A 19,914-nucleotide genomic window follows, 5' to 3' on the forward strand; every position below is an offset into this window, starting at 1 on the left:
AGGCAGTTCCGTGAGGACCTTTAACATACAAATGGGCAAGGACTACAAAATATTAGGTTTCCCTGAAAACCTCTTTCCTTCTGGAAACAGAACGTGGTGGAGAGGCTCTTTCTCCATGATAGTGCTGCCCCTCAGAGACCTAAACCGGGGCTTTGGAGAGCTTCACGTTCCATCAAAGCCACGGAGCCGCTCCTCCGGGTGCAGGCCCGGCTCGACACCTGTGCCCTTCATCGTGCGTCTCTCTATGCTTGGCGCACACGTGCGTCCCAGATGCGCCGCAGGTGTGGTTCTGTCTCCTTCCTGGGCCGGGGCGGATGGCGCCTGCGCCCAGGTTTGGGCCTTAGCTCAGGATTAGCAACATCCCCGGGGGTCATCTGTCCCTTTGCTCTGAGATATGGAGCCTGTGCCACCCTTTACCGTCCCATCATCTCCGTCGCCCTCATCCCTTTCCTCTGCCTTGTAGATTATCCCCAAACAGAACGAGCCGGCCCGGCAGCCCGAGAGCCACCCCGAGGAGACCGAGGAGGAGCTTCGCGAGCACCAGGCCCTTCTGGAGGAGCCCTACCTGGACCGGCTGTCAGGACAGAAGGAGGCGCATGCACTGGCCGGAGTGCAGGTGAAGCAGGAGCCCATCGAGAGTGACGATGAGGAGGCGGAGCCCCCGCGGGACGTTGAGTCTGGCCAGCGCCAGCCCACGGAGCAGGAGCTGCTCTTCAGACAGGTGACCATGCTGGCCAGGGCTAGGCAAGGTGGGAGAGGACGGACAGGGCAGGACTGGGGGGACGGGATAGGCCCTCAGAGTCCCACATCCCCCAAGGGGCAGCGCCCTGTAGCTGGCAGTCAGTGGACACTGAAGGGCCCCCCCATTCCTGCCTGGCTGGGTCTTTGCCCATCCTTCCCTGGGTGTTGTGGGATGTGGCTGTGGTTTGAAATCTATTTTACACTAGCGATACCTGGAGATACTGGCCCTCTGTCCACTGTGGCCATCTGTGCATCTGTATTCCAGCCAAACACCAGCCCCAAAGTCCCAAGAGATTACTTTCTTTCAGATATAAAAACTGTACATTAACATAAATCCAAGTGTTAGTACGATCAGCATAATCATTAAAGGTAGGAGGAGGGAGATTGATTTCTTAATTGATTAAAAAGGCAGGCAGGGCCTTTGGGGGCAGCAGTGACCAACTTTATAGATCTAAAAAACAGTGACACGCATACCTAGTCTCAGGCACTGACACATATTAACCAAACTCACAAGAAACTGATGAATAAATCTGATGACTGATTTATCAATTTATAGTGAAAAGTAAAACTGCCATGTCTGCAAAACACTAGGCCAGCCAGCGAGTCGGAGTCCCTGGGGAAGCTGCTTGTTCTCAACCAGCGGAACCCAAGAGCCAGGGGTGCCCAGGACACAGAAGCTGGCCGTGCCCTTCAACAGCAGAGCTGTGTCTGGAGCGGGGTGGCTCCTGCGCTCTGAAGTGAGGTGCTGCAGGCAGGCAGCCTTCATCGTGCTTTTCTGAGCCTGGCTGGCCGTCCTACGAGGCTGCCCGAGATGGGGCTTTGCTCAGTGGCGATGGGAGGGCCTTGCGGTTATACCTGGAATTCGATGCATCTTGGGGATGCTTACAGGAAATTGGAAAGGCCTTACATAAATGTTTAGGGCTGGTGTCTCGTCGATGATGAAGTCATCGGCATTTATTTAGGAAAAAAGCTTTCTTGTGCTCTAAACCCAAGACAATGATTAGAGACACTTATTTTATGTATTCTTTGAAGAATAATGAGCAGAGCTCCCTAGTGGGAACTTGGCGGTCCCTGGAGTAACTTGCAGATGTAAGTGTAAGACAGGGCAGCCGATGTTTTAGAAACTGTGCGTCAGGGAGAGGTGCTTTTGGGTGGTGTTCGGTGTCCGTGGCAATGGGTGTGAGCCCAGTGGTCGGGGGTTCTGTCAGCAGAAGCATGGGAAGGCAGCTTCGGGCAGCTGGCCCCGTTCTCTCCCTCTCTGCTCCTTCCCGACTCCGCTTTCTGAAGGCAGGAAAAGCGGGTAGCTGGGCAGAGGCTCTCTTCCCCTCCAACAGCCGTATGGCTGCTGTGCTGCTGCTTCTCATGCAGGGGCCGCGGTTGTGGGCCTTGTGGTCTTGCAAAAGGACAAGATTTGTTCACAGAAACAAAGGCCGGGCTCGTGGAGGAGCTCTGCCTTTCCTGGCGCCGCGGCCTGTCGCCCGCAGCGCCTTTACCATTCCAGGGACGCCCTCCCTGCAGGCCTGGCCCCTGCCTCCTCAGGGACGCTCTGGGCAGGCAGGTTGTCCCCTCTGGCTCCCCTCTGCCCCTCCCGGGGACGTGTGCCCCACCCAGCGCTTCCCTCTCCACCATGGTCCCGGGTCTGACTCCTGGCTCCTGCCCATCCCGCAGCCCCTTCTGGAGTCCCCTGTGTCTGTCCACTGGCTCACGTCCAGGGCAGAGAAGAGCTGTGCGAGCTCGTGATGTGCCTGCTGGGCACAGTCACAAGAGGCTGTCCCTGCTCCGAGCACTGACCTGCCTGTTCACACCTGAGCTCCCTTAGTTTCTAAACTGCTCGTTTTTGGTCGCTGTGCTATTGTGCTCTTCCCAAAGCCCGCTCTTCTCAGAAACACAATTTTTGTGAAAAAGAGTATTTCATGAAAGCGTATGTTCACTGAGTTCCCCTCCTCTCACCCCGGTTATTTTCGCTGAACGGTGGCTGACACTCTGGGGATTATCCATCTGGGTCCCCACATCCTCAGAGAGGCGCACCTGCCCCCTCGCCATCCCGACACCGGCCAGCTGGGCCCGGGCATCTGGGACCTGAACAAGACATTTCTTCTTGGCTTCGTCTAGAGTCTTTCTGCCCTTGAGTGGGGTGTGGGGTGTGGGGTGGGGCAAGGCCAGGGAGCAAACCGTGGCAGCGAATGAAGAGTCAGCGTTTCCAGTCTGCAATGTGCTCCTCACTCATGTTCCTGGCATGCAGATCGTGTCTTCTCAGTCTAAAGCAAGACAGCAGCAGACTGGCCCAGGAGGGCTGCCTGTAGGCGGGGGCCTCCGTGGGCAGCAGGCAGCCTGTCCCGGGCCAGGTGCCGTGTGCCAGTGAACCGGTGAGCAGGCAGATGGTTTGCAGGAAGAGATCGTGTAGCCGTTCAGCCAGGGCAGTGGGAGGTTTCCTGGAAGGAGCGAACACCCGTGTCCCCTCCCCCCAGCAAGCCCTGCTCCTGGAGCAGCAGCGGATCCACCAGCTGAGGAACTACCAGGCGTCCATGGAGGCCGCCGGCATCCCCGTGTCCTTTGGCGGCCACCGGCCTCTGTCCCGGGCACAGTCTTCCCCGGCATCTGCCACCTTCCCCATGTCTGTGCAGGAGCCCCCCACCAAACCGAGGTTCACCACAGGTACGTGCACGGGGGGCGTGGGGTCGGGGCAGCCCTGGTGGACTGGCCGGCCAGCGCCTGCGGGTGAGGCCCGCTTTGGGGCCGTCCTGTCCAGAGGGTGAGGGGTGCATGGGTCTAGGGGCCGGCCGCCTGTGTCCTCGCCTGGCCTTACCCTGGCGGGGGGACCAGATGTGTCAGTCACAGAGACTCTCTCCCCACCCCCTCTTCTTGATACTGTGGTCTTTCTCAGGCACAAAAGCCCACTTTCCCTTTGCTAGAGAATCCATGTCCTCCAGAGACAGCCCACTGGCGGGTCAGCATGGCCAGCAGGCTGGGGGGCTTCCCGTCCGTGGTCAGCAGGGACTGTGAGCTTGTCCTTTCTCATCACCCGCTCTGTGAACCGAACCTTCGTGCAGGGCCATGCCCACACGGCCCAGGTAGCTTCTGGGTGTCAGGCCACACAGTGTGAGGATGGCCCAGCCGCCCCCAGGCTCTTGCCTTCTGGGTATAGTTGCCCGCCCTGCCCCACCCCTGTAGGAGCCGGAGAGGAACCCGCCATCAGGACTCTGTTTCTGCCCGAACGGCACCACCCCCATGGTCAGGGGCCAGAACTGTGTAGGTGGGTCTGAGGCTCCCCGCTCTGAGTCAGGTGGTCCCCACGGCCAGCCACGGCGGGCCCGGGACAGAGGGCCGCGGACGGCTCTGCAGATCGTTCTCGGCTCAGACTTCTCATCAGAGATGGGGAAAAAGTCCTCTAAATACAGATGGTCTCGTCCTTCTTCAGACAGCCCTGTCGTAGGACAAAGGATAAAACATCCTAGTTTTCTGCTCACTGTAATGTGCAGCCGTGTGTCTGAACGTGGCTAAGTTCTCTTCGTTAGCTCTTAAAAGGATACTCTTCATGTTCAGAGAAAGTTGTGATTAGTAATTATCCAGAGACTAAACCAGTGCTTTTCAGAAAGAAAACCAGGAAGTTGCAGAGGGTCACAGATGGAATCAGCACGGGTCCCTGAGATGGACACATCCCTGAGGGAGACCCCCGTTCCCGTGGCCACGGCAGAAATGTGCCACATAAAATGTGCCCACCATGGGGGCCAGGGAGCCCTCGTGCCACCCAGGGGGGACCCAGCCGGGGCCCCCCTGCTCATGTACTTTCTTAGCTCGTCTGTATTGTTACTTTTTTAAAAATGCATGAAACAATGAGTTCCCTATAAAAGAAACAAACAGGATGGAAACGCCAAGAAATTGACAGTTGCCCTTAATCCCACTCCCCAGAGGTAGCCATCGTTAGTAGTCTTGTTTAAATCTTCAGATTTGTTTCTGTGCACGGACAGACGGAGACAGACGTGGTTTATTTGCGCAGATAGGACTCGGATGTCCCTGTGTGCTCTTTGTTAATCCTCCACGCCCCGTCTTGGGGTCTTCCGTGCCCGTGGATGCGGCTCGTCCTGGCTGGCTCTGCCGCGCCCAGCTCTGCACACTCGTGCTCCCGTGTCCCATCTGTAAGCGGGAGTGACGTGCTGTCACCTCGAGAGTTCCAACCACATGAGCAGTAAATATCAGTCGAGTGCTTTACCGAGATGATGCCGTGTTCGCTGCACTGGTGGGCATCCGGGTTGTTCATGCACGTGTGAACGTGTGTTCTGTATACACACACACGCGTGTGCAGAGATACAGATATGCTGCTCTTATGATCTACCGGACGCGGCCTCTCGAATGTACGTGTCTTGCCCACACACTTTAGTGCACTGGTGGTGAGTTTCTGCATTTGGGTCCTGCTCCTGACCAGCTGCTTATTTTTACCAGATGTCCACTCTGCCCCCCTCAGTTTTGCTGGTATACCCAGAATTCCTACAGTGCCGGGGGACTGACTCCTATTAGCCCGACTCACCGAGAGGGTGGTACTGGGACTAGAACCCCCTGAGGCCAAGTGTCTGGCGTGGCTGCAGCTCTGCTCCCCCATGGCTGGTGACGGCGCCTCCATTCCCCAGCCTCCATCGTGTAGAAGTAGCAGCCGTGGGTCTGACGAGAGCACTTGGCATGGTGCCCCCACCTCTGCTGGCCAGGATGAGGGGGTATTAACGCAGGTGCCCCCCACAGAGGCCTGCCTGACCCTCGGGGAGCAGGAGTGAGGGGACTGCAGACAGTGCTGCAGCGGGGCACCCCTCCTGGCAGATACCTCAGCCCCAACTTCGCTTCCCCTCTGCGGGAAGAGCATGAGACGGGGTGCCTCCTGGAGGGAGCTGTAGGGATGTGCACAGCACCCGCCTGCCCTTTCCCCTTCCTCCAGCCTCGCCTCCAGACACGCAGGACCCATCCCCCTTCACAGCATCTTCCTGGCCGTGACCTCAGTCACTGTGGTCCAGGGGTGTCCCCATTCCCTGTGTAGCAGAGCCCGGGCTCGGCGTCCCTCCCTGAGGGTGACCCCGTTGCTGTGGCTCCGCAAGGGGCGCCAGCAGGCATCGCAGCTCTGCCCTGTCCCCAAGGACACTGCAGACGGGTACTTAGCACAAGTGCCGGGCCCCGGTGTTGTCTGTTCTGGGTTGATTTTGAATACCCTGGTGTTTGCCTGTTTGTGTATGCTCACACACTGTCCCAGCTGCTCTGGAAGGTTCTAAGGGTAGGAACCAAGTCTTGTCTTTCTTCTGAGCCCCAGAACCTCAGGCAGGACTCAGCCCAGCACACAGCTTCGTAGAGAGGCTGCTCCCTGACGAGAGGGCCTGGGATTTGGGACTAAAAGCTCTTGGTTTTGGAGGACAGCATAGTCCTGCCACAAGTGCCCCACGGCTGAGGGAGTGGGAGGGGCGTGGGGCAGCCTTTCCTTCCTTCTTCACTTGCTCCCGCCACCCCGGGGACCTCTGGGCACGAGCTATGAGCAGGACGTTTGCCTCTGCTTCTGTTTCTGGGAACTCCGCTTGCCCTCTGGTGGACCTGGACTTTTCAGACAAGTGGTCCTTGCAGACGGAACCTGTGTTAGCCTCTGTCACTCCTAGGACGTGGCGATGTGCCCCAGCCAGGCCGCTTTCTTGGGGGGGGGCGGCGGCCGAGGACCCCGCCGGCCGCTCTGACTGCGGCTGGGCCGCGCTCTCTGCCCCAGGCCTTGTGTACGACACGCTGATGCTGAAGCACCAGTGCGCCTGCGGGAACAGCAACAGCCACCCCGAGCACGCCGGCCGCATCCAGAGCATCTGGTCGCGGCTGCAGGAGACCGGCCTCCGAGGCAAATGCGAGGTAAGGCTGGCCCGCACACGCCTGCCACGGGATGCCGCGGGACTCTGGGCGTGCGTGTGCCACGAGCTGGGGAGGGGCCTGTGAGCAGCTCCACCGTGGCGTCGGGCACCTGCGGGTGGGCCCCAGAGAGCCCAAGGCTGTTTTCCTACACACCCAGGCCCTCCCTTCCAGGAGGTCAGCCTCTGTCCTGCCCCCTGTCCTCCTGCACCCCCATCCTCTTGCCCCCATCCTCCTGCCCCCTGTCCTGCCTGCCCCTTCTGTATGCTGTTTCTGCCCTCTCCCACTTTCTGAACCCTACGGCTACTTGTTTTCCTTCTGGCCGAGTCCCTGGAGAAATAATTTCCTAGCTATGCTCCCCTTTGGCGCCTGGGATGCGTGGCCAGGCCACCATCAGGCCTCTGGCCAAGGGCAGCGTCTGGAGGCCCACGGAGGAGGTCTTTCCTGTTAGCTTTTTGTGGAATGTTCTCTTACTTCCATATTTCCAGAAGCTGCTAGGAGGGCGTAGGGAGAGCCTCAGGCCTTTGAGGGCTTCCCCAGAAGTAAAGTCCCTCCGAGGTGGCAGGGAGTGTGGGAAGCTGAGTCTGGCTGGACGTCAGCCCGTGCACGCAGCGCCCTCTGAGGCCAGTGAGAAGGTTCTGGCTGCTCTTCATGTCCCTGCGGTCCAGCAGTGGTGGTGCCACTGTTGTTCGCACGAGGAAGGCCAAGCCCCCACCCCCGCCACCAGGGCCTGGAACTCACTCGGCCCCACATTTGGCTGCAGTGGGGCCCCAGTCCAAGAAGGCAGGAAGGCTGCCCTGAACAATGTTCTGCGTTTCCTTTGTCCTTGGGGGCGGGGCAGCGTTTCCGCGAAGCGACCCGACTGCCCTTGGCCCTGGTGCAGCCGTCACAAGGAGCGCTGCGCTCCTCAGAGGGCCCTGCCCGTACTGTGTGCTTGGAGGGTGGGGGCTCCGGGGCAAGTCCTCCTCTTTGGAGGGGGCCTGGTGTCACCCACCTCCCAGGAGCCCTGCTAGACACGTCCCCCCAAGTAGGGACAGGATGGGACACGGGCTGACACGGGCTGGCCCGCACAGTGCTGCAGGAAAGCTAGAGCCTTACAGCTGATGAACACCGACCACGCCACCTGTCACAGCCACCCCCCCCACCTGTCACAGCCACCCCCCACCTGTCACAGCCACCACCCCCCACCTGTCACAGCCCCCCCCCCGACCGGCCCGAGCAGGCATGTGCGGGGAAGTGGGTACGCAGAGCCCACTGCGTGCGTCCACCTGCTCCTCGTACAGAAGCTAGGGTACATGGGGATTTAAGTCATCGTGGTTCCCGTGATCCCCATATTTACCAGTTTTATGGTGATGTGTGGTTTTCGAAGGGGGCAGGGGCCTGAAAGCTGGGTCCAGCCTCCTGCCCTGCATGCCCTCTGGGGAGGACGTGACCCCACCGGGCTGGTGAGGAGTGTGGCACCCTCTCTGGGGTCTGGCCAGAGGCTGCACCACTGGGGGGCAGCATTGCCCTGGCGGACACCCCTAGGAGGAACTCTCCCGTGCCCGAGTGTCCTGTGCCTCCTGCCGCCCCACGGGATCAAGCCAGGGCCCTGCCCCGCCTTCAAAGGCCTACGCCCCATGACTTGCTCTTTCCCCTCTGGCCTCTCCCGGGAGGGTCCCCTCAGCACAGGGGCCTCTCAGGGAGCTTCTTCGCCAGAAGAGCAGACACGCACAGGATTGCGATGGCAAAACAGCCCACCTGGGGACAATGAGACCCTCGGACCCCTCTGCCCTCCTGTGGCCCCGAGGCGGGAAGTGTCACCCACTCCCCAGCCAGGGGCTGCAGGGGGTCCTCAGACCTGCAGACTGGGATACCAAGGAGGAGAGGGGTTTACCGGACATGGGGTCAGACCTGAGTCGGCAGATGGTTGGGAAGAGGCCTGGGTGAAGCGTGCAGTGTCAGCATGGCGACATCAGGGATGCAGAGCCAGGTGCCCTCGATGGGTGGGGACGCTGACCTCACGGTGCGCGTCCTGCTTCAGTCAGCCCAAGGGAATGTGGTGGCCCTACCTCCCCCAGGCTCCCACGCGGGCCCCCGAGGTGGCAGAGCTCAGGGTCCAGGCGCTGGACACGGTGGGAGGAATTGGCCTGACCACAGAGAGGTTAGCAGGACTGGCCACGTGGAGGCCCGAGCCTCCTGGTCTGTGCCCCTTGGCATGCCCCCTCCAGGGGCCGGCCTCCCGTCCCCGTGCTGCTTCGTTGGGCCCAGCTTGGCAGTGGAGGGCGTGGAGCTCATGGCCCTGTCCACGCCAGGAGGCCGGGCTGGCAGAGACCCGGCCACAGCCGCCCTGCATCTGCTCCCTCTGCTCTCGTTTCCCTCCTGTGTCCATGGGCGTCCCTTGGGAAGCTGTCACCCGTGAGCAGTTACAGATCCTCCGCCAGGTGGCGGGGAGCGAGAGTAGCCCCTGGACCACCACCACGGCGGCCTCCACCGCCGTGTAGACAGTTGTGTGACCGCGGCCCTCGGAAAAGCCACGTCAGTGTGAAATGTTAGCTTTAACCTCGCTCCATAAGCCACCGTCCTTTTAAAAGTTTAAGCGTAGCCCAACTAAAGAGTAGATTTTATGTTAATTTCTGGGGAAATGTGAAAATAACCGTGTAGCCTTGAAGGAAGCTGTGGACAGACATGCAGATGAGAAGCCGAATTCTCTGACTTCAGGCCCAGTGCGGGTCACAGCGAGGGGCTCGATCCCGGGGTTGGGGGTGTGCAGGGCCTGGGTGTGAGCCCAGGGGCCCGGAGAGAGCAGCCCCCACCGGGTGTGGCAGCCCCCCTCCCTGGACGAGCAGACCCCAGCAGCTGGAAAGCAAAGTAGCAATTTGATGCCAAATCATTTGGGTGACAGGGAAGGTTAAAGCATTGAAGGCTGGAATTATCTGTCTAAATCTGTTTTTAAAGTTATAATTAAAGTGTAAACCCTCCAAAACATATTTTAAATATTTTTTAAATGTGTTGGGTGCTATCTACTTCTTGTTTTGCAAGAACCAGCTAGTTTTGTGCCCGTGTACGTATACAGTTTCCTTGGGGTGGTGCTTCTCCCGCGCGTGGTTCTCTGCGGCAGTAAGCCCCAAGGGCGCCGGGAGACACGAGCAACCCTTCCCCTGTCGCTGCAGTGCATCCGCGGACGGAAGGCCACGCTGGAGGAGCTGCAGACGGTGCACTCGGAGGCGCACGCCCTGCTGTACGGCACAAACCCCCTCAACAGGCAGAAACTGGACAGTAAGAAACTTCTAGGTATTTCAAGGCCTTCTTTACCTTTACCGCCCGAGGCGGTGTTTCCAGCCCTGTGCCTGCTGGTCCCACCCCGGCCCCAGGCGGCGGCGGCGGGGACGGCCCTCTGCGTGGCGCCTGCACCAGGTACCGAGCTGAGGGCTGGAGGAGGGTCTCCCTGTCGGCATTCGTGGGCCTCCGGTTTCAGGCCTGTGTCAGCTGTGTGCTCTCGACGCTGGTGAGAAGCCCTGGGTTTGTGGAATGTCTTGTAACCGGCGATACCCAAGGCTGATTGGGGCAGGGGGGCGGGGGTACTCAAGCTCCGGGCCTGGGCCTGCTGTGAGCCTGGAGTCGGGGAGAGGGGAGGGGTAGCCTGGAGAGGGCTCTCTGCAGGGTCTGGGTCGCCGTGCTGGCGGGTGGATCCTCCTGGCGTCTGGAACTTACCAACGGGCATCCGCTGCCTGGGGAGGCGGTGGGAGTCTCAGCAGCCTCCTGCGCCTTGGGCTCCTGGGCGCAGACCCCACCCTGGTCACGGCCCTTCCTGGGCCCTTCTCACCCCAGGCCACCTTGGACCTGGAGAGAAGCGGTGGGCTGGTTCCTCTCCAGTGTCCCCAGAGGCTTTGCTCACGCTGTGCTGGGCGGATCCCGCTGCAGTGCGCACCGTTCACTCACGTGTGTGTGCGTGCGTGCGCACCCGCTCCTTCACTCCTTCCTTCACTGCCTTGCCCCCTTAGGGAGCACATCTTCTGTGCTGGAAATCCGATCGGCACGGAGCTGCCTGACACGGTTGCAGTGGCTCTTGTCCGTGGACGGGGGGAGCTGGTGGCCAGGAGGAAACCTGTGGGTTCGGTCCTGGGGGGGCCAGTCATCTGCTTCCTGAGCCCCACTGCCCTGTAGTAACAAGGTCTTCAAAAGACATGACTTCTTGCTCTGGGAGATGGGAAAGGCCCCAGCGGCAGGAGAGCCTAGAGGCTGGAGAAGCAGGTGGACAGCCGGTGCCACAAAGTGTACTCCAGCGCTGTGGACAGAAACCACCAATGGGACCCGTGGACTTAGATGGCAGAGACCCTGGGCCTGGGGTGGAGGGTAGGGAGCAGTCAGACCAGGGGCTAGGCCAGAGGTCCTGAGAAGCCCAGCCTCCCATGCCCTCCCAACCCCTGGACAGAAAGGGCACGGGACTCCCTGGCTGGGACGAATGTCAGGAACAGAACAGGGCAAGGCACGTGCCTACCCCCTGCCTCCCCTCCCTGCTGGGCTCCCCTCATGCAGACCCTGCCCTCAGGCAGACATTACAGACCCCTCTTCAGAGAATAGCCAACCCAAAGGAAGCTGACATGAGGATGCCCGACAGGGAGCCCCCAGTTCAGAGGCCCACTGTGTGCCTGGGATGCCCAGTGGCTTTTAGGCCTCCGTCTGAGGACAGATGACCAAGGATTATCTGCACCTGGGGAAGCACTTCACAATCTGAAACGGCAGCTCAGAGGACAGAAGTCTGGGAGATAAAGGACACTAGAGAAAACCAGAACTGTCCTTACTACCCTTAAAGAGAGGAGCTACCATGGCCACGTAACTTGGACGAGAGCAGCAAGGCAGGAAGAGACCCAGAACACTAAAGAAAGTCCCATCAGACGCAGCTGCAGGAGTAGACAGTCCCAGGCTGGGAGGTCGGGGCGGTCAGTCCCCTGGAAAGCGAGAGGAAAAGACTCAAAGGAGTGTTCCTGACTCACGGGCGCTCCCAGGGAAAGCGAGAGTAAAGGAAGGGAGCACCTTGGAGCAATCACAAGCCAGCCCCAGAACCACAGGGCGAGCCACACCGCCCAGACCCCCCGAGGCACAGAAGGGACAGACTTGGAATGGCGGGACCAGGTGAGGTGTGCCAGATTCCAGGGCAAATGCCCCACGACACCAGGGCTGCCTCGCCAGTTCTGGGCGGAGGCTCTTCCCAGCCCGAAGCTTTGACCCAGCCGGGAAGGGTGAGGAGGAGCAGAGGCATCGGCGGACATCCTTCCTCCAGGCTCCCAGAGGACACACTTCTCCAGCGTGGAGGGAGGCTGAGAGGGTGGACGCTGGGCCACAGGCGGGAGAGGGAGTTGCTGAGCAAGGAGGCTGTGTGCGGAAGGCCAGCACAGCATGATTGGCGGGATGGCCCGGTCCCCACGGTCCTGCAGGGTCCTCCGGGAAACACCGCTCCTGCCAGGGTGATGCCTCGGCTGCCTGGAGTGTTCTCCAGCACGGGAGAGATGCCCGTGGGCCCCATGCAGTCATCGGTGCTGCCAAGGCATGGAACCAGTAACCCCCGACCTCAGTGGTCGCGCTCCTGGTGACCCTTCTTTGGCACCTCCTGGACCCAGGTCAATGGTGGGGTTGCCCCTCCTCAGGTCAGGCCGACATCACCGGCCCCCTGAAGCCCCCTGTCCTGTTTCTGGCCTCTTTGCTGAAATGTCTTCCCATTATCTTCATCCCTGTTTCTCTCCCGGAGGTTGCAGCCCTTTGAGTGTGTTTCGTGTTCATTTCGTTGTTGTGAAGCACACTGAGTATGTCTGTGTGTAATTTACAGCGAGGATATCCTCAATCATTGTTTCCTCTTTCTTTTCTGCTAAACACTATGTTTAAAACACCATTCCCGTGGCTACAAGGACACCTAACCAGTTACCTTCTCTGCCCTTGAGATCGATTTTTAAATGTCTGATGCTATTCTAACCAGGAGTCCTATTGTCCGTCTGACTGGTCCAGACGTAGTAAAGTTGGCGATGACCTCAGCTGTTGCTAACAACCCTAATTGGGCATTTGGACACTACTGTGTGAGTTGCCCTCTTTTTATGGAATCCACAAATTTCTAAGCCGTACGTGAGAAGACCTGCGTGGTCATCGAGGTCGTGCTGCTTGGCATGGTGCAGCTGGGCTGACGGGGGCTGCACGCACTGAAGGTGTGCGGGGCCCAGCCTTCAAGGTTTCCGGAGGTCCAAGTGTGTCTCCTGACGGCAGTCACCAGTCAGATGGCCGAGCGGTGCCTGGAAGTGTTCGGGAAGGGTCGAGAGAAGAGCCCGTGCTGCAGGCACGATGTGAGGACGTAGCTTCCCCACGTCCACGGTCCTACCAGTGCACCTGTCAGCAGCTGCCATGATGGGAAGAGCACAGTGGCCCTTAATGCATCAGTCACCACTTCTGCCTGGACAGTTGTGGCCTCACCAAGGTGATGGTGGCCCCAAACCACGGGAGGCCAGAGGGGGCCAGAGGCGAGCAGGCGGCAGGAGACAGATGGAGATGAGCTGTGCTGAGAACGGCCACGGGCCTCAGGAGCTCTTTCCAGAACCGCTTCCCTGTGCAGAGCTCCGTGCTTACCGCCCACCTGGGAGTGCGTGAGATCCTACCTTTTCTCACTATTTTGATCGTTTGCTTGCTGGATAATGAGCCAAGTCAAAATAGCTAGGTGATTTATGTTTTTAACGCAGAGCGTATTGGTTCTAATTTCACAAAGAGAAATCCAGTGTCTTCGCAGAAGCTCTTTCCCTTGGACTTGGACACAGTTGTGTCTGAAGTCCCACACACAGACCTGTGACTTATCTGGAAAGAAAGTGCCACGTTCCTGTTGGGAAGGTCTGTGACGCAAGAACCGGTCATGAAGCCATCCCCAGCCCCAGTGGCCACCCAGGGCCATGTACGTTTGGAAGGCTGGACCTGTCAGAGCCACTCACCGGGCCTCAATCGATGCCCTAGGCCCTTAGGAAGGCCTGTTACAGGGCACGGGGCAAAGTAGGACCACGAGAGACTTGGCGTCCATGCCTTCTCCTGCCCTGGGCCTGTTCCCCCAGCCCGTCTTCTCCCTCCTGTTGGCTCCCTGCAGAGGGTCACGGTCCATACTGAGCAAGCCCCTCAGGAACCACCCTCCTCGGCATTCTGCCTCCTGCCCGCCTGGCCAGCCGCCCACCCACTCGCGGGGCAGATCGCCGGGTATGGGCCGGCACTGAGCACAAGGGAAGGAAGCCTCACCTGTCCCCAGCCCCACAGGGGCTCCACTGAGAAGGCGTTTGACTAGAGCCGGAGCCATGGGTCCAGGCAGCGGCCATCAGCGGGACGTAGCATGGAGGAGGGCTGGGGGGTGGGGGGCACAGGGGAAGCAGGACTAGGGTGGACCCAGAATCCAGGCATTTCAGAGGCAGTGGGGGAGGGGTGGCCCTGGTGAGCGTGAGCACTGCGTGAGCTGCAGGAGGGTGCAGACCGGAGCCTGGTGCATGATGTGGGCCTCTGGGCTCGGGGTCTGGTGTGGTCCTCACCAGGAGCTGGGGTGAGGTGGGCACAGACCAGGTCCAGTGACCCAAGACTTGTTTTCTTCCTGTGGTCCTGGTAGTGCGATTCCTGAGCATTGAGGGCAGGGGCCGTGTTTTGGATCAGGCAGAAGGTGTCAGGAGTGGGCCTCCCCACAGTGAGCACAGCCCTGCCAGGTCCAGAAAGCAGAGTCCGAAGCTGGCCTAAGGAACCTGCCAGGAAGGCCTGGGGGCCACGGGGCCGAGGCATAAGGGAGCAGGGAGTAGCTAGGCGGCAGAGAGGGCCTCTCCTGGGTCAGTCCTGGAGGGGCGGCAGCCACATGGAAGTGGGCTTCGCACTCTGGGGGGTGGGGGTGGCTCTGCCTTGTGACAGCCATCCGTGGATCCCACTGAGGAAGAAGGCAGTCCGTGCTGTTGTCCCGGGGCACAGGGCTGAGCCCTTTGGGAGAGGGGACTTGCCTCTGCGTCTCGGGCTGGGGTAGGCGTGGATGGCCAGTCCAACACTGTGGTTTCTTAGCTGTGTGCCATCCAGGTGGACTGGGGATGTTTCTAAATGGGGAGGGGGCTGTCACTCTTCACACACCCGAGAGTCCCTCCGTGTCTACAGGGCTCACTGGAGCCTCGAACCTGGGAGTGTGAGGGCCGGCAGGAGGCTCACTGAGGGCCCAGGTTGGATGTGTGAGTGGCGAGATGTGCTCGGGACGCAGCCTTACCAGGTGGTTCTGTGGGATGTACGTGAGCTCAGGCTGGAAGAAGCCCACCTCTGGGGCCCATGCCTCAGAGGAGTGGCTGTTGCCATGGAGAATTCCAGGTCTATCCACAGGGGCCGTTCCCACGCGGCCCAAGCCACAGCGGGCCACAGGGTGATGTCTTGTAACCTTTGGAGCCAGTTTGCCCCTCAGTACGTGGATACACGGTCCACAGGCGCCAGAGTGCCATGTGGGCACCCCGTTTCCAGAGCCCATGCTGTGCTCCTTGTCCACGGGGTGCCTGTGACCTTGCCCTCCTGACCTTGGCTGTCCTTCCCCCTGCAGGCTCGCTAACGTCTGTGTTTGTCAGGCTGCCCTGCGGTGGTGTTGGGGTAAGTATTTCTTTAATGTGCAAATGTTCTGTTTGTTCTCGGGGTCCCAGTGGTCACAGAAATCGCTGCCCTGTTTTCCGCCGAGTGGATAATTGCTGCCAGGTGTTTTCCATAAACAGGGTCTGGCGGGCGGGGCTGCCCCACGCTCGCACGTGTGGCTTCAAAGGCCTGGGAGCCTGGGAGCATTTGGGAGGCCGGACTTGGGCACCTTCCTCCGGGAAGGTCGTCTGGCACCCATGCTCGCTTCGGGAAACAGGACCTGGTGTGCAGGTCGGGGTCCCCGCCTCGCCTGCGGAGAAATAGCGCGCTCATACTCAGGCCGGGAACCCATCGCGCAGTAGAGCAAGGGTGTGTGTGGTCGCTGCGTCCACGGCCAGCCCGAAGCCCCAGCTGAAGCTCAGGACGTGGAAGCCTGGTGTTTATGGGACCCGTGAAGTGTGCAGAGCCGCCAGCCTGGCTGTGCTTGCTGCTTTTCTACGAGCAACAATGCCCTTAAGCAGACCCGCTCAGGTCTCCTTAGGAGAACCGGTGCCCTTCACACGGCTTTCCCCGACCCTGCTGTGGGTGCCGAACCGTGAAGGACGCTCCAGTCCGGACATCCACCCCTCCCTCGGCGCAGCGAAGGTCAGGTGTCCCCCGCCAGAGCTCCTTGTTAAGGGAGAGGGGCTCCCCCGGCTCCCATCGCCTTGGGTGAGAGGGGGTGGGGGGCAAGAGCAGACCCCTGAGGGCAAGCCCGCGCCTCCCCGCAGCGGCCCTGCAGGCCAGAGCGCGGCCGGCCACGGAGAGGCGAGGCCGGACAGACGGCACCGACAGCAGAGCCGCCCGGGCTGGAACTGGGCCGCGGCCGAGTGTGTGCCTAATTACAGATTGCAGGGCAAAGCTCGAGGTCTGGATTCTGTTATGGAAATGAAACAAAATTGTTTTCTTCCTGAGTCTTTACAAAACTCGCTGCTTTGAAAATTATCCCGTCAGAAAGAGAATAAACGGCATTTACTCATACCACCAGCAAGCCCCCTAGAGTTATTTTGTATCGTAAGTAGGCTGCAATCTCTTAATTCGGGGCAAATTTTTGGCCAGACTTAAAACGGCTTGGATTCGGCTGCCCTGCAAGTCAGGATTTATAATTTGCAAATGAAAGCTAAAGTCAGGCCTGGGGCCTGGAGCCAGGCAGCCCCCCACCCCACGCCCAGTGTGCGTCCAGAGCCCAGCCCCCGCAGGCTGACCAGCACCCACCTTCACATCCAGGCACAGAAGTGCTCCAGAGCAGGGAGATGGTGGGAGATGCCACTAAGTCCAGCTGGGTAGAGAAGGAGCCCGTGCACTCATCAGTGGACAGTGTGAGCCATAGAGTGTTTAGGGGATGGTTCTCTCTCGATGGTTTCCCATCGTTTCCTCTATAGGGAGGTCAAAGAAGCACAGTGCTCATGTGGGCGCATCATGTCCCCAGTGGGAGGGCCGCCCCCGGGGGGGGGTCAGGAAAACGAAATAGCCCCTAGGAGCCAAAGGTGGGCGTAGCACGGGCGTTCTGGGTAGTGACACAGGTAGGGAGAGGCTGCTCTGCTTGTCCTGAAAGTTAGTTTGAATTAACATTTGGGGTGTGTGATGGTGTGTGAAAGTTACTTGCAAACTGGTTTTTTCCTTACCTGTGCTAAGGAGAGGCTTTGAATCATTGTAACTTTTTTTCAAAGGAAATAAAAGAAACTTCTGCTTTGCTCACCTCCCAAGGATCCCAGTTTCCCCTTAAGGGGACTTGGTGTGGGTGAATTCCCCTCCCTGCCAGGGCTGTGGCCCCCCTTACTGGCCCTGGGTGCCCTGGAGCTGTGGCCCCAGCTCCATGGCTCCCCAAGGGCCATGTCGTGCTCAGAATCAGCCAACCCCTGGGGCATCCCTTTTAAATTTCTGCAGGACACGGCCTCCACATTTTCCTCTGCTCGTTCCTGGCTTTGCCTAGGACAACGGGGGGCTGGCCTTCGCTCTTTGCTGTGGTTGCCGCTCCTGCATTAGCAATCGTACTACCACTCTGCCCCCCCCGCCCCGAGCCTCGTGCTCCTGGAACTCAGGGCTGGACCCTGGCCATCCTGGGCCGGTCCGGCCGGCAGCTGGTGGCCAGCAGCTGGAGGACTCGGGCCCTGAAGCTGAGGGACGTCTTGTTGGGTTCTCTGAGGACAGGGGCAGTCTGGGACCCGGCCCCTCACTCTGGGCAGGACATCATGGGGCCTTTTCTGCCCTGGGGTCACACACAGAGAGCCATGAGGGTTGTCCAGCCTGCCTCCTGGCTCCGGTTCCCTGGGCGGAAGACCCAAATCCTCTCGTTCTGGGGAGAAATAATCGAGTGGTTCTGTGTAAACCGTGTTCAGTCCTCAAGGGAGCAGCCTCTGGCCAGCCTGGCCCCGTCATCCTCACCCTCTTGGAAGGCACAGCCGAGGTTGGGACCCCCCGGCACTCTCGCCCGAGGACCGTCACCTTCGATTTTAACGAACGGCCCTGCAGCTGAATAGCCGGCCGGGACAGCTCTGTTTGAACGGTTACTTCCGTGAAGAGCGGTCCCGTGTTATTTACAACAGAAGCTGGGCTTTGAAAGTTGAATATTAATGCTGCGGAGAGTCGGCAAAGTGCAGAGCGTTCTTTGGACATTTGGAAACTATTTAAAGAACACAGAGGTTTGGTCATTGAAAAGAATAGCCCTCACAGAATAACACTCCTCCGGAAATGGCTCGAACCCCTCATAAATGTATTTTCAGTCATCTTGCTTTGAAGATGAAGCTTCAAGCGTTCGCTGCAGGAAATCCACCCCCCGCATAATGACCGGTGTCCTTGTCAGGTGGGCAGGGGCCCGTGGGCGCCTGGACGGACCTGGGCAGGCGCAGGTTGGCTGTGTCCCCTCTGTGTGGCTGCCTGGCCTCTGTCTCTGGAGTCCCGGAGCGTTCGGTGCTCGGAGGAGGTTGATTTGGGAAGGAGGGGCTCTCACATAGACTTGGCAGACACTGTTACAGGGGAGCAGCCTGTGAACGCGCAGCTCCTCAGAACTCTCACTGGGCTGGGCGCGTCCCCACAAAGGGCACATGAGCGTGCCCGAGGCTCCGGCTGCCCCGCAGCTGGAGATGGTGCCCAGGGGCCCTTGCCCGGGCTCCCAGGGGCTCTGTGCTTCGTCTGGGCCCTCCGGTCCTGCCCCCACTGGCTTGCAGAGCTGGCTGCTGAAATTTCTCTGTCTCCTTTAATGCGCACAGTAGCCAGAGCTCTAAAAAAATCTAATGAGCCTAAGTAAACAAACAGAAATGACCTAAACTTGTTTGTGCCACACACGTTTCTCTGTTTGAGGTGGAACAGCCCACCGGGCCAACACCCTGTCACTGGGGCAGAGCAGTGCATGCCCCTCCCCCAGGACGGCCCCCGAGGGCCAGCTCCTCCCACCCCCTGCGCCCACTCTCGTCCCTCGTGCTCCCGTCCCACGTCTGGAGCGACTCGTTAAAGTCAGCACGAGGTCAGGTCTTCCTGTGGGGAGACCCGATTCCCACTTTCCTTATCTGCGGATAGTAACGCTCCCCTGTACTTGCAGCGACACCAGACAGACAAGGAGCTTGGTGACCTTGATGCCCTTGCTCTGACCTCACACACATTGAAGCACTTGGGGAAAGCAGTGAGCCCTCAGAAGGGGTAAAGTCGCGCACCTCTCATTCCTGCTGCGTTTGTGGTTCTTTTCCTATTTAGTATTTTTTGTCATATTTTCAAAAAAAAAGTAAGCCCTAATGTGAGCTGGGTGTGTTGTATAATTAGTGAAGAAGAGGTGAGCGGCTCTGTGCTGGGGTCCCACAGGCTTCGCAAGCCCCCAGCTGCAAGGCCCCCGCAGGAGTGGGGGGCAGGGGTGACGGCTGATACGTCCCCTTATGGCAGGACCCTTGTCTCCGCAGGTGGACAGCGACACCATATGGAACGAGGTGCACTCGTCGGGGGCGGCCCGCCTGGCCGTGGGCTGCGTGGTCGAGCTGGTCTTCAAGGTGGCCACGGGGGAGCTGAAGGTCGGTGAGCACCCTGCAGTAACGGGCCCAGAAAGGAGCCTGCCAGGGGCTTTCCGGGCGGGGGGATGGTGACGGGGAGGACGGCTCCTGTCCAGGGGCAAAGGCGGGACCTGCTGATCCCCGGGAGCACCTTGCACTCTTACCCTCTGTTGAAGAGCCCCAGGAGCTTTGCGTACGGGTGTCATCACCAGTGACCGCCACACTAGAGGTTGAAACGGAGCACTTTAAAAACATAGTTATTCATTTGAAACTAACAGGAACGCCCGTCTTAGTGGACGAGCTGTAGTCCCAGACCTGCTTCTGCCTCCGTCTCCGGCGACTGTGGTCACTAGAAGCACATAAAGGCGCCTGGCCTGACACGGAGGCGGGAACGGGCGGGGGGTGTACCCAGCTCTCTCAGATGACCGTGGAGGTTCTTCTCAGGTGCTCCACCACAGGCCCACACGTGGCAGTCTCTCGAGGTTAGCGGCACTGTGGGCCCTGAAACAGTAGCAGTGAAGCCTGCCGGGTATTGCAGGCTGGCGGCAGCTTTTGTGCACACCGGACTTCTGCAGCGTGGCGTCCTCCCCACCTGGACGTACGGGCTCCTTGAATCATGCAGATCTTCCAGCAGCCCGACCCATCCTGTCGCACAGTGTCGGGAATCGCTGATTTTTGAAATCGTTCACATCAGCGCACATCCCGTCCGGGGGGGGGGGGG

The 19,914-nt window shown here is 59.8% G+C and overlaps 1 protein-coding gene across 1 annotated transcript in view; it reads left to right on the top strand.

Annotated features, from left to right (window-relative positions):
* The window catches only part of HDAC4 (histone deacetylase 4), a 277,804-nt gene that overhangs the window by 249,191 nt on the left and 8,699 nt on the right, over window positions 1–19,914 (top strand). Inside the window, exons 13-18 of the mRNA XM_040638418.1 lie at window positions 464–721; window positions 3,210–3,396; window positions 6,473–6,606; window positions 9,756–9,876; window positions 15,152–15,198; window positions 19,107–19,214. Of these exons, the coding sequence (XP_040494352.1) occupies window positions 464–721; window positions 3,210–3,396; window positions 6,473–6,606; window positions 9,756–9,876; window positions 15,152–15,198; window positions 19,107–19,214 (855 nt within the window). The remainder of the gene's footprint in view (window positions 1–463; window positions 722–3,209; window positions 3,397–6,472; window positions 6,607–9,755; window positions 9,877–15,151; window positions 15,199–19,106; window positions 19,215–19,914) is intronic.

This window comes from Ursus maritimus, unplaced genomic scaffold (genome assembly GCF_017311325.1).
Source record: "Ursus maritimus isolate PB19 unplaced genomic scaffold, ASM1731132v1 scaffold_1, whole genome shotgun sequence".
Classification (NCBI taxonomy): Eukaryota; Metazoa; Chordata; class Mammalia; order Carnivora; family Ursidae; genus Ursus; species Ursus maritimus.